The sequence below is a fragment of the Apaloderma vittatum genome, unplaced genomic scaffold (genome assembly GCF_000703405.1).
Source record: "Apaloderma vittatum isolate BGI_N311 unplaced genomic scaffold, ASM70340v1 scaffold2437, whole genome shotgun sequence".
Classification (NCBI taxonomy): domain Eukaryota; kingdom Metazoa; phylum Chordata; class Aves; order Trogoniformes; family Trogonidae; genus Apaloderma; species Apaloderma vittatum.
Genome location: NW_009727636.1, coordinates 19,213 through 31,950, shown reverse-complemented (window position 1 = coordinate 31,950; position 12,738 = coordinate 19,213). Strand labels below are relative to the sequence as shown.

General features: G+C 36.4%; 1 protein-coding gene across 1 annotated transcript in view; it reads right to left on the bottom strand.

Annotated features, from left to right (window-relative positions):
• IGF1 (insulin-like growth factor 1 (somatomedin C)) overlaps positions 1–645 on the bottom strand; it is a gene marked incomplete at its 3' end in the record, with an annotated part of 42,952 nt that extends 42,307 nt beyond the window's left edge. The window contains exon 1 of the mRNA XM_009873727.1: positions 337–645. Within this exon, the coding sequence (XP_009872029.1) occupies positions 337–399 (63 nt within the window). The remainder of the gene's footprint in view (positions 1–336) is intronic.
• Between the last annotated feature and the right edge of the window lie 12,093 nt (positions 646–12,738).

Here is a 12,738-nt window from a genome sequence, read left to right as displayed (position 1 = left end):
TTCTTGTTTTCAGAAGCATTAATTAACAAAATAGACAATGATGTAATTGGACCCATTAACAATGACATAACTGAAATATTACAAAGTTCTCTGAATAGGAGTGACATTTAAGACATGCATCTGCAATAGTTTACCCTTACAGTTATCTATGTAATTGCAACTATTACATACAGCCATTTTCCAGATCACATAAAATTGCATGTTCAGCAATTTATAAATAATTCTCAGTTCTAAAATAATGTTATTGAAAAGTGCACAATACTCTTCAAACCAGAAGCAGACAATACACAGTAAAATGAAACTAAAAAATTATTTGAAATAGTAATAAAGATTTACCTTCAAGAAATCACAAAAGCAGCACTTAACTAATTGTGTTGAAAGACTGTTGATTTTTTCCATTGCTTCTTAAAAGTGCAAAGTCTGGAAATGAATTTGTTAGCAGTAATGATGAGAAAAAAGAAATCCAGAGAGATGTGAGATGTTGAGAGCAATGTCACATTTCAATATTGAGGACTTTATTCCATTGCGCAGGCTCTATCTGCTCTGATTTTAGCAGTGACAGTGAGATTTAGCAAACAGAAGAGGGATTTAGAGAAAATCCTCACATTTATCTACATTACACAGACACTGTAGACAGGAAACAGCTGGGGGAGCATTTGCCTTCTCTCTCTCTCCCTCTTCTGGCAAAGTTACCGAGTAAGGACTTTTTTGGGCATGGTGACAAATAACATCATACCTTTGCATTTTAAAACTAGAGCACAGAAGCATATTTTTTTCCCTTTAAAAGAATGTGAATTAGTGACTGAAGGGTTAGCAGACAAAAAAGGCTTGTGCTGCCATGAAAAATAAGAAAATGTACCCTGGTTAACTTTCAGATAGCTGTGCGTGCACTTGGATTTTTGTGTGTGTGTGTCTGCACTAAATATATAAAAACTTATATATGTAAGGACATTGTTTGTATATATGCATACCTTTTTATGTACGTACACATTAACATGCAGAGGCACCAGTATTTTATTTATACAGCATAGAGAGACTGGCAGTCAGTTACCTACTTCTTTCTTAATGCATCTTTACGTTATTAAACTTGGCATGCCTATATGCTGAGTAACAATTAAAACCTCCAGCTCTCTGTGTTATTAACCCTGAAACAGCAGTTTCTAATTTGCTAAAAGGAACAGAATTGTCGAGCACTGCTTGTAAATAGGGCAAAGTAGCTTTATGATCTTCTAGCAACCACAAAGGAGAAGTTGTATCATTTCCTAGAATTTACAGTGCTACAAATATAGTAACACAAGTAGCCCAATGTGGGGGGCTTCCATGACATTTATCTTAAATTTATCTTAAATGTGCTATGTTAAATGTGTTGCTGATTTTCCCCCTTTTTAGTACTAATCTTCATAATTACTCTTGATAATAATTTAAATGACATTGGAAAGGAGACAATTCAACTTTATTAGTTCTGCAATACCTAACTTTTGTCTTTTTATTTTTCCTCAATTATGAGTATATTATAAATAACACCAGCTGGCCAGCAACATGCTCTCACGGGTTATGATGTCATTCAAATCCCTCAACTGTGTTAGTGGCTTGCAATGTGCTCCAAGCCAGCTGTTTTTCTATTTATAATGTATGCTTGCATTTCAATACTTAGCTATTGAGAATGAAGTTGTGATGCTGTTTTAGAGATACAATTTGTACTTCTTACCCTTTAGTTTTGGAAAATGACATTTAAAAGCAGAGGCTTAAACAAGGCTGCAGCTCCAGAGACCATATACATATCACAGATAGTGCATGATTTCCATAAAAGCTGTTTCAGAGGGTTGCGTTTTGTCCTTGTCCCTTTCACTCAAGCGAGAGTTGCATGCTGAGGTGCTAGCTGTACTCCACTATTGAAAACAAAATAGAGATCATGTTAGCCGAGATCCATTCTCAGTTTTCAGATCCACCTTGAACTAGGTGGTGCTTGCCAGGCAGAAAGGACATATTTAGTAATTTGTGTCCTCTGCAAATGACTAATACTCTGGTCTGTGCAGTTTTAAATGTTGTACAGTTGGCTAAGCTGATTAATCTTTGGACAGGAATTCTTCTAATGTAGCGTAATGGCAGAATCTCGAGGACACTTTAAAGTAAATTTGTTTAGTTCAGGTAGTACCAATATTCCAAGTATTCTCATACCTATTTGTACTGCATATACTGTATTTCAATATCCTGATCTGTTCTATTTTTCTCTGAATTTCAGAGGTCATTGTATAGTGGCACTGCTCTGCACATATCTTATCATAGCACACATATCGTTTATTTCACCAGCCTAGCAGAAGAATGAGCGAAGGCAAACTATCAAAGCTCTGATAGTCTTTATTTTTGACTTTTACAGTACTGCAGATGGGTGCACATACTTCTGCCTTTTTCTTCCTAAATAACAGAAGGAATCCACTCATCTATCACTTCCCCACTGCCTGAGCTTCAAACTCTCGTTTCACTCCTCACTGCTCGCTTTCTCCTAGGTTTCACCAGGCCTCCTTTGGTCACAAGAGCAGCACACAGCAGAAGATGCAATTCCAGCTTTCAGGGTAGCCAGAGAATCGTGGCTAATCCTGTTTTTAACATGGAGCCATTCTGAACACCTACCTCATCCCACATCACCAGCCTAAGTTTCTAATTAACTTCACTTCTTTCTTTTAGTTCTTGTTTTGAAGTGACATTGAGAGAGGGCAGGAAAACAGCGTAGATTCAATAAAGAGTTTTGGTAGTAATTTTTAGACTTATTGATAGTAAAATGCTTTTCCTCACTAACAAGTTAACTCCATTTTTTTTCTAGAAAATTAAGCGTTCCTCAGGACGTATTGATCTTGAATAAAATGACCCTATAAGCTACAGAGTGTAGAGTAGTCAACAAAATACTCACAAAAGATGTCCAGGTCAGAAAACAATATTTAATTTGAACGTGTGTAGCTAGTCTACATTAAAAGGTAATAGCATATATATCTTTATTTGGCTTGTTAATTATAACCTGCAGTGATATAATAGCCTCAAAGATAAGTGAAATGTGTGAGAGAGATAATCAGACATGTAGGAGTTTATGTATCCTGATCCTCATCTTTTGCATTTTAATACTTCTATGGTATCACTAACAGGTGTTAATGCTGTAGACCTCCTGTATCAATTTTTTCCAGGGAGAGCTTTATTTTATAGAAGACAATTAGCAAAACCACAAATATCAATTACCCTACTTAATATATTATCCCGCCTTAAATCCTTCCTTAAGAGACAGGAACATTGCCACGATGCCTAAAAAAATCTAACTACAATAAGGCAACTGGTATGCCTCTTACATTCCTCTGTATTAGATCACTCTTACTTGTAAGGAGTTATTTGTTATCTCTAACTGTTACTTCTTTTCTTACATTGGGATTATAAGTTTTCTAGAACCAAGATAGAACCACTATAACAGGTATCACCTGAGAGTGATAGGGCTGAGAGCATGGCAGAAGACAGAATAGAATAACCACAATGGCTGGTGAACCGCTGTTCTTCATTAGACGAAAACAGCAGAGACAAGATTGTCTTTTGTTATCTTGTTTTAAGGACATTCATCCTGCACTGAACATATACAGATGCGGCAAGATTCAGGCAGTGTGACCAGATGATTGAGCTATATTGAATGCTAGAGGTAATGTGTCCGCTGTCTTCTCCACCAAAAAGCAGAAGAGCCTTTAGAAGGAATAGTGTTTTATCAGTCTTCCCTTAACTTACTGACTGGTTGCTGAATTCAGCTCACTGGGCCAATTGAAACTCTATCTTTTGTGGATTATTTTTTTTTTAACTTGTGAGGTCCCACACATGATATTAGGCATTAAAGACATTATTAATTTGCCCAAATCTAGGAATCTTAGCACTGTTTTTAGTACTGCAGGATATCCTGCATGTCCCCAGCTTCCCCTGCAGAGTGATACTTATTTTCCATAAGTCTCTGTGTCCTATCTGCTGACCTCATTTAGATTTCTTGCATAGTTTAGGGCATCTCAAATGGCCTTCAGCACCTGCAGGTAACTGAACCCCACCATAAGACCTTCTTTTGGCATGCCGATCTGGGATTCCTGTAAGTACAGCCTTTGGCCTGAGTATTACCTTTGGCTTCTTCATAAATAGTGATACTCTGTCTTCTGTCATTTACTATTTTTGTGATCCATTTCTGAAGAGGTTTTAAAGCAGATAATACAAAAAATTTCATTGAATTTCAGCATTATCCGAGTGTCTATTTTCCTCATTCTCCTTTGCCTAGCCTCCAGCTTAAGCTCTTCTGGTTTGGAACTCTCTCTTCTTATTTGCTTCATAAATCATCTTGTTTACTTTTGGATAAGACAAAATGTTATTTACAGTGTTAATATTATTTCCTGAAACACAGAAAGAATCGTTTAGCTCTTATAGTCTCTAGTGAACTATTTGTAAAATATTATGTGTTTACTATTGGAGAAATTTGGCTTTCTTTTCTAGGAAACAACTCTGGAGAAAGGGGTGAAAGGGAGTATTTTATTAATATAGAAGGATATGTTGAAGTTAGTGATAAGTCAAGAATATGGTGGAAAATTCCTATCATAGAATCATAGAATGCATTGGGCTGGAAGGGATCTTTAAACTTTCATCAAGTTAAAAGTTAGGAAATCAAAAAATAAATCATTTACTGATTCATTTGAGCTAATAAACTGTTTAAAAATATCAACAAAAACCCCAAACACCTTTTCTCATTGTAGTCTAAGTAGCATCATCATTACGTGAAAAACAAGTAACAAATTTGAGGGAGAGGATGAGAGCATGCAATCTGAGCTGTCATTACATTGGTGATGTTGAAGAGACACCAAGGGGAGAGCAGTGCCATGAAAAACAGTATCTCGGTTGGGCAGAACAGGGAAAGGGCAAGCATCATGATTAAATGAGGATCAAGTAAATTGAAATCTTTCATGTCTGCTGTTCAAGAAAACACGAGTGTTTCAAGAGTAGCACAGAAGCATAAGAACCTCGGTCCAGAATTAGTCCTTATAGGTGGTAGTGGTGTTAATAACAGGTCCAAATAACACCAAATACTCCAAATTTCATGGAGTAAGAATGCTGAGATCACAAGAAACCAAGGACTTTCTTGCTTGCAGCTAGGATGTAGAGAAAGTGTGTGGTTAAAATGCTGTGATGAATAAAATGAAGTACTGTAGTGTTGCTAAAAATAATATAAGACCAAATATTGATCTTATTTTCCTACTCAAATTAAATATATATCAAGTACTAGTTGTATTACACTCACAATTCAAATATTTTTTTAAATTATAATATATTACTTATGGAGTGGCATAAGATGACACATAGTCAAGACTGGTAAAACAAAAATGCAAAATATAAAAACTAATATTAAATAGAAAAAGCTAAAAAGCTGAAACAAAATGTGTTTCAACATTTTTGAAAGCATTTTTTTGGAGTTTTTTTCAATTTCTATTTTGTGGGAAATTTTGAAATACTTTCTTCTGATTCAGAATAATCAGAATACCAGAATTTTCCATTAAACTGGAAATTCCCAGCTTCAGCCGTCTGTAGTCTCCCCTTCCTAGTGATAAGCACTGAATAGATCATCTTTGCTCCAAAAAGTTGTTTGCTTTCTTACTACTAATAAAGCAAAAAGTCAGAATTAACAGAGGAAGAAATTTGAGAAATATGACTGCATAAGCTCTATGCTTGCATGCACAGTAAGAAGACAAAACAAATGAGAATTATGGTAGGCTGAGGTTTACTTCTATACATATAGCTCCCTGGCAGATGAAAGACTAGTTCCACAAATCACTTAGATGTCTGTATCACAAGGAAGAAAAATGCAATGATTTTTCCATAAGTTAGATATATTGATGTTAATACCAATGTGTGATTTTTTTGTTTTCTTTTGGTTTTGGTTTGCTGACTCAAAGAACTGTAAAATACAACCTTGATACTGTAAATTTTATCAAAAGCAGGTTGCAAATTTCCATACAAAGCAGTGTGAGCACATGGCAAAAATGCCTTTTTATTTTCTCTTGACCTGAAGAGTGTTTGCATGAGTTACAATAAGGAGTATTTTCTAAAGTCTATACATATAAATAAACTCTATTCAGAGAGGAACTAAGATGTCTCTAAACAAAAAAAAAAATCTACTTAGTCCATTTTTAATTTCTTTAATGTACAATTATTCTGGCTCCTACTGCATTGCTTAGGACTCTTTCTTCTGGGTTCATTTCCCCTGGCTCCCATGATTTACTGTGCAGAAGGGGCTTATCTCATAAAATTTATAGTGTTTTGTGGACTGTAGCCAGCGTATTCCGCACCTTCAAAGACTAAGACCCCTCTGACATTTTCACTTCTACTTTCTTCAGATAGAAATTACAGATACATTGGCCACATCTTGTTTGTTCTATTAGTTACAGTGATATTCTATTTTGATCAAAATGTTAATACTTAATGAAATAAATAGCCTAAACCCATAAACCACCTCACCTGATTATAATTTTTAGATTTTGGTCAATGCTGCTTTCATTAAGTAACTCCTGAATAATTCATTTAACTACTGAACTACTGAAAAGAACCCACAGAATGACAAACTTGCCCCAAATAGAAGCTATATTGATTCTGATTCGTGAGTGCTTCTCTCTAACAAAGACTTAACCAGTGCCATTTAAAGCTCAGACCTCAGTCTCTACTGTAACCCTGGGATATAGCAACCATCTCTTCAACTGTCTTCTTTAATGGTACTATCTGATCAAATGAGCAAATCAGACTTCCTTTCCCTCTTTTCATCTTAAAATATGAGGTATGTTAGACTATAACAGAATGAGGCTCTGCATTTAGCAAAATAGGAGTGAATCTATCTTAACTCACACATGGATTCTATGGTACTGAACAATAACTGCTTACTAAGCTTGATGTATTTTTCACCCTTTATTTTCATCTGCTTTGTCTTTGATAATGTTATTTTGTCATTGAATATATTTTTGGGTTTTCTGAAAGCTGATGGTAGCTTAGACCATTGAGACTGATTTTGCAGATCTGTTGTTTTGGATTTCAGAGCATCCTGTATGTGAATGGATTAAAACAAAGATGCATCTTTGATCTCTGATAGATATTAAATATGATTGCATTAAAGTTGGCTCTAACTACCATGTCTATCTCTGAATTACTGTATTAGCTTGAGCCACTTCAGCCATTTCTCCAATCGCTTCCATATTTTCCTGTCTTGAAACAGGCATAATAGCTCTGAAAAGATTTTTGATGTACTTTGAGACTCATAGAGGGAAAGCAGAGCAAGCCACGTTATGTATTTTTCTGGAAAACATCATCATGGCCAAAAAACACCTCTGTGTGTTTATAGGAAGTGACAAGTTACTGTGTTAGCCCTGTGCATATTATGCCTCTGTCATCTTCCAAAAGTGTTAAACATAGCTGGAAGAGTTCCCAACAGATGCTTCCTTTTACTTATTTTCTTATTTTTCCTTTTACACTATTCACAAGTGTTCTTGTCAAAGACCTCCTTTGCAAAGCTGTTTCTGGAATGACTGTTCTCTATACAATGCTAATATTCAAGTATGATAACAGTTTACGCTTCATTACTTTGCTGTTTAAGAAAGAAATGCTGTTATTTAAATTTATGTAAGTGAGCAGTAATATCTGAAAACAGTGAAATATAACCGGAAGGGGAATTGCACCCCATGAGGTGGCAGACACCAATGACTAGCTGTGTATTACTTCACAGAATCACAGAATCACAGAATGTCAGGGACTGGAAGGGACCTCAAAAGATCATCCAGTTTTGATGCCCCCACCATAAGAGGGATGTGGATCTGTTGGAGCGTGTTCAGAGGAGGGCCACAAGGATGACCTAGGGGCTGGAGCACCTCTGCTGTGAGGACAGACTGCATGAGCTGAGACTGTTCAGTCTGGAAAAGAGAAGACTTTGGGGGGACCTAATAGCTGCCTTTCCAATACCTGAAGGGAACCTACAGGAAGGCTGGGGAGGGACTTTTTACAAGAGTGTCCACTGACAGGACAAGGGGAAATGGATTTAAGTTGAAGGAGAATAGATTTAGACTGAAGCTGAGGAAGAAATTCTTCAGTACGAGGGCGGCAAGACCTTGGAATAAATTGCCCAGAGATGTTGTGGCTGCCCCCTCCCTGGAGGTGTTCAAGGCCAAGTTGGATAGAGCCTTGAGTAGCCTGATCTAGTTGAGAGGCGTCCCTGCCCATGACAGGGAGGTTGGACTCTCTAAGGTCCCTTCCAGCCTAGGCCATTCTGTGATTCTATGATCTAGTCCAGCTTCCCCTACAGTAGGTCACACAGGAACGCGTCCAGGCGGGTTTTGAATGTCTCCAAGGAAGGAGACTCCACAACCTTCCTGGGCAGCTTTTTCCAGTGCTCTGTTACCCTCATACTTGGGATTTATAGGGAATGATTTAATAAATAACCGTTTGTGTAAACATGTAGATGTGGCTGATCTATAGAGTAGGGTCCTGATTCTACAAGCAGACTCATTAGTGTGAGAACTTTTTTTACAGTCTCTGAACCTGTCCATGTGTTGAGCCATGCCTCTGTGCAGAACAAAAACCTGCTGGCTAAGAGGCTGCTGGCTGAGCTGTTTTTCAGCAGTAATGAGCACCTGCAGTGCTGACTTGATTTCTCTTGGTGCTAAGAGGCGATTGCCATTTTGAGACTGGTAAGAACAATTTGAATCTTGCTTACTCTTTCCATAATTGTTTAACTTCTTCTCTTTCAGTCTTATGTAGAATATTAGATTTTTAAAAAAAAATTAAAAGTCATAAACATGAAAGGTTTTACCACATTTAAAAAAAACACAAAAAGAAGTAAAACATGCTTTATCGTTGTTAGGGGGAAAGTTTCCTGAGAAGTATCAAAGGTTAGAAGTTTAGATGAAGAAAAATTAGAATCTTAGGCCAAATAATGTAATTTTTTACAGTTTTAGCTTTTCTCACAAGTTTAAGAAGAGAACACTTTTACTGTATATTCTATGTTGTCTATTTAAACAGGACTTGCCTGTGTTTGCTTTTATAGCTATCACATCTTTAGATTGGTAAATCCTTATTTTTTCTTGCATGTTTTTTTGTTACATAGAATATTTTATAGATCACAGATTATTATTGCTTCTTTAAGAAAATATTACTGTTTAAAATGTTTCTTTTTACGGGTAACAGCATCATCATTATGGTAAAGAAATTAATATTGATGCAGTTTTCAAATATTTCCAAGCATCATCAGTGTTTCAAAGCATGCCTTTAAGATCTGAAAAGTGTAGCAGGCTGTATAACAGATTTTTATCAGTGGAACTGTTTGATTTAAAAGGTTTCTTTTTCTTTTCAAGTTTGCATATGCTTTCTTTTGTCTTCTAACAGAAAAAGCCCCATACATAGAAGGATGGTGCCTATCTATACTTTGCAATGTGTTTTTTGTGGGTTTATTTTGTTTGTTTTGATTTTTTGTTGTTTTTCATTTGTCTGGATTTGGTCTTGTTTAATATTACCTGTCTTTTGGTGATTGATTCAGATTTTTACAAACTGTTTCTATAGTCATTAACACAAGATCTGTATGCCTCTGGTTCATTCAAAAACACAAGTCTGAGCCAGATCGGCTGTGAACACAAGATCACATTTCAGCTAAACAAAGCAGAGCAGATTTCAGTGTTGTTGTGGTTTTTTGCTGGTTGCAGAAGGATACGTGGTATTTTATTTTTCATAACATTAGAAGGGTGCAGGCAATTGTGATGTGAGCTGGCATAAAGACTGCAGGTACAAAATTAACCTGTCAAAACTTGAGCAAATTTTAACAGGCAAAGTGAGCTTTGTTTGGAGCTTTGTATCATGTATGCTTGGAATATTTTTATACAGTATTAGGAGACTTTACAATGAGTGGACTAATCATTGAACCGTGGACTCTAGCAAGAGATGAACAAACTGGCTTGAATCGGTTGCAATTGTTTTTTTTTCATTTTAAAAATTATCTTTCAATCTTTGTATAGAAGATTACAGTGCTGTTGTAGGCAGCTTTCTGTTTCTTTTAATATAATCTTGATAAATTTTATCATTTTCTTCTATTCTTATCCTATAAGCTTATTTATATGGAAATTAAAGTATGCTAGGTGTTTCTTCTGTCTACTTTTTGTTGTGGCAGGTATATATGATTCTGTTTATATTAAAATACATGTAAACTTACTGTTCAGCTCTTTACTGGAACATTTGTCTGTTTTGCCAGTATTTCTTCCATCAGATGAATCTATGACATTGCTATTATAAAAAAATAACATTCCCTTACCTTTAAATTAAAAAGGGGATTTTATGGTTGAAAAATCAAGCACAGCATATAAAACCCCAAGATTTACAGTTGCACCTGAACCCTTTCATCAGCCTCTACTATACATTTGGTGTCTTCTCTGAATGAAGAAAAAATTCTTTGGGGGAAATACTCTGTGGTCATATAATTACAGGTTAATAAAAGGATGAACATGTGGCTATGCGATTGGCGACACGTTTGGTATTTCCAAGACCACTTTCCAGTCTTGCAAAACATCCATCTAAATAGCAAACATGTAATTTTTTTTATGCTTTGAGCATGAGACTCCCTCCTTTAGCTCATACTTTACTGCTCCTGCCACAAAAGTAGTACTTCATTACCATTTGTAAAATTATTATTGCTCCTCTGTGGCTGCACATGGCATGTAGTGCCCAAACACAGAAGAAAACAGCCTGTATTGTTGTGGTCAATGCCATACTGGTGGTGTTTCTGGAGGCTGTGTCTACACTTCACATGGCAGGCAACTTTGGCATCACCTTTCTTCGGAAATTATAGCAAAGAGGGATGCATGCTCAGGTCTTGAATTGAGGCTCAAGACGTGGACTGGATGTGCACCTCGAAAGAGGACCACAGAACTGCGCCTCAGTTTCACTGTTCATACACTGTCACAGGAACTTCATTGACTCAATATTGCCTGGGAAACAGCCTCTTATCATTTTAATGTGACTCAGTCTTACTGGAGGCAACAATTACGTGATGTGGTGGGCAAAAAGATCTGACATGTTCCAGAAGCATTGTGTACTAATTGTACTTGCAAACTACTACTGGGTTTCCAAGGCTGTCAGGTGAGCTGGGGAGTCCAGAGCAATCTTCATTTCAAACATGTGAAATCCTTTCACAACTCTGCAGGCATGTGGTCTTTGGCTATCATGTTACTTTATATGGCAAACTAACCAGGGTGGTCCTGTTATTCAGGTGGGAAGCTCTGTCAGGAAGGTCTATCTGCTAAAAGAAGTGCCTTAGCTGATACTGTTATTCTCAAAAACACCCCAAACTGCTGGAGCTGTTAAGTAATCCTAATATTAGTGAAAATGTTCTCAAAATCATGTTTTACAATACAGCATTTTAAATATGCATTATGTGAACACTTCTGTTTTGAGTTGATTCATGTATTATAAGAACCAGCTGAAGTTCATGATGTAACCATGTTAACACTTTTTAATAGCTTTTTGAGAACACAACACAATTGTGTTAATGATAATCAGTTAGAGACTCTATTTGTTCCAGATGTTGCTTTCCTAGGGGAAAAAAAAAAAAAAAGATTTTTTTAAAAAATAATTTCTTCTATGTCCCTGCTTAATACCAGTTACTTAGAAAAGTTCTAATGTAAACCTAATCTCTTTCTTTAGATAACATACTATCAAGCCATAGCTTGAATGGTATATGTAAATACAGTTGTGAAAGAAACCAAGATGCCTAGAAAAGCATTTTCTTTTTCTGGCGTGGGCTTTCAGTTACCAGTGGCCTAAAGTCCCACACCACAAAATCACAGTAATTGGCATGGCTGGCAACTTCTTCTCTCATTGTCAAACAGATCTTTTACAGTAAATTTGTAGGAACTCTGAAATCAAGCTAATACCAGAAGTATCAAAAGGAAAAAAAGAAAGCAAACCACACACAGATTCAAGCATACTATTAGGTGACTGACTTTTGATAAACTGTAAGATTGACCTATATTAACAAATAAACCCAAACATTTATTTATTAGTTGATTGTATTTCAAAAGTTCCTCTAAGAGAAACTCAACATTCAATGCCTCATCAGCGACATGGGCACATTTTACTAGACTTGGATTAGATAGACATGTCCAGGCTTGTTCATGTTAAACAAACATTGATCTTAAGTGTTATAACTTCAGGAAAAAAAGGAATCAGGACCTTGGAAGGTGGTGAAACATTATGCATATCTCTCTATTGCAGTGTAGCTGGAAAATATCTTGTCATTACCGGCAACGGTAAGAAATACCCTTTTCCAGGGACTTTTCCTCCCTGCATAAATTAAGAAAAGGTATGATGGCCCAGAAACTCTCCTGCTCTAGGACAGGCTCAAGAAAGGAAGAAGTTATTTATGGGTACTAGATTCCTACAGTTACATAGCTCCTCAGCATTGCTCCAGAGGGTCTCCTCAACAAGATTATCTTGGTCATGTACAAGACCACAACGCATATCCCACAATTTTCAACCACATCATCCATGTTCACGGGATGTTCTTGGGATATAGTCTGTTTTTAGAATCTCTAGCAAGGATACTTGCTCTCTTCTGTGCTCTATACCACAAACACTCTGTGGTCCATCATGATACTTATCAAAGAGAACCTTCTCACTGTTCCCCTTCAACATTGACATTGATCTTTCTGTGACTGCATGTTC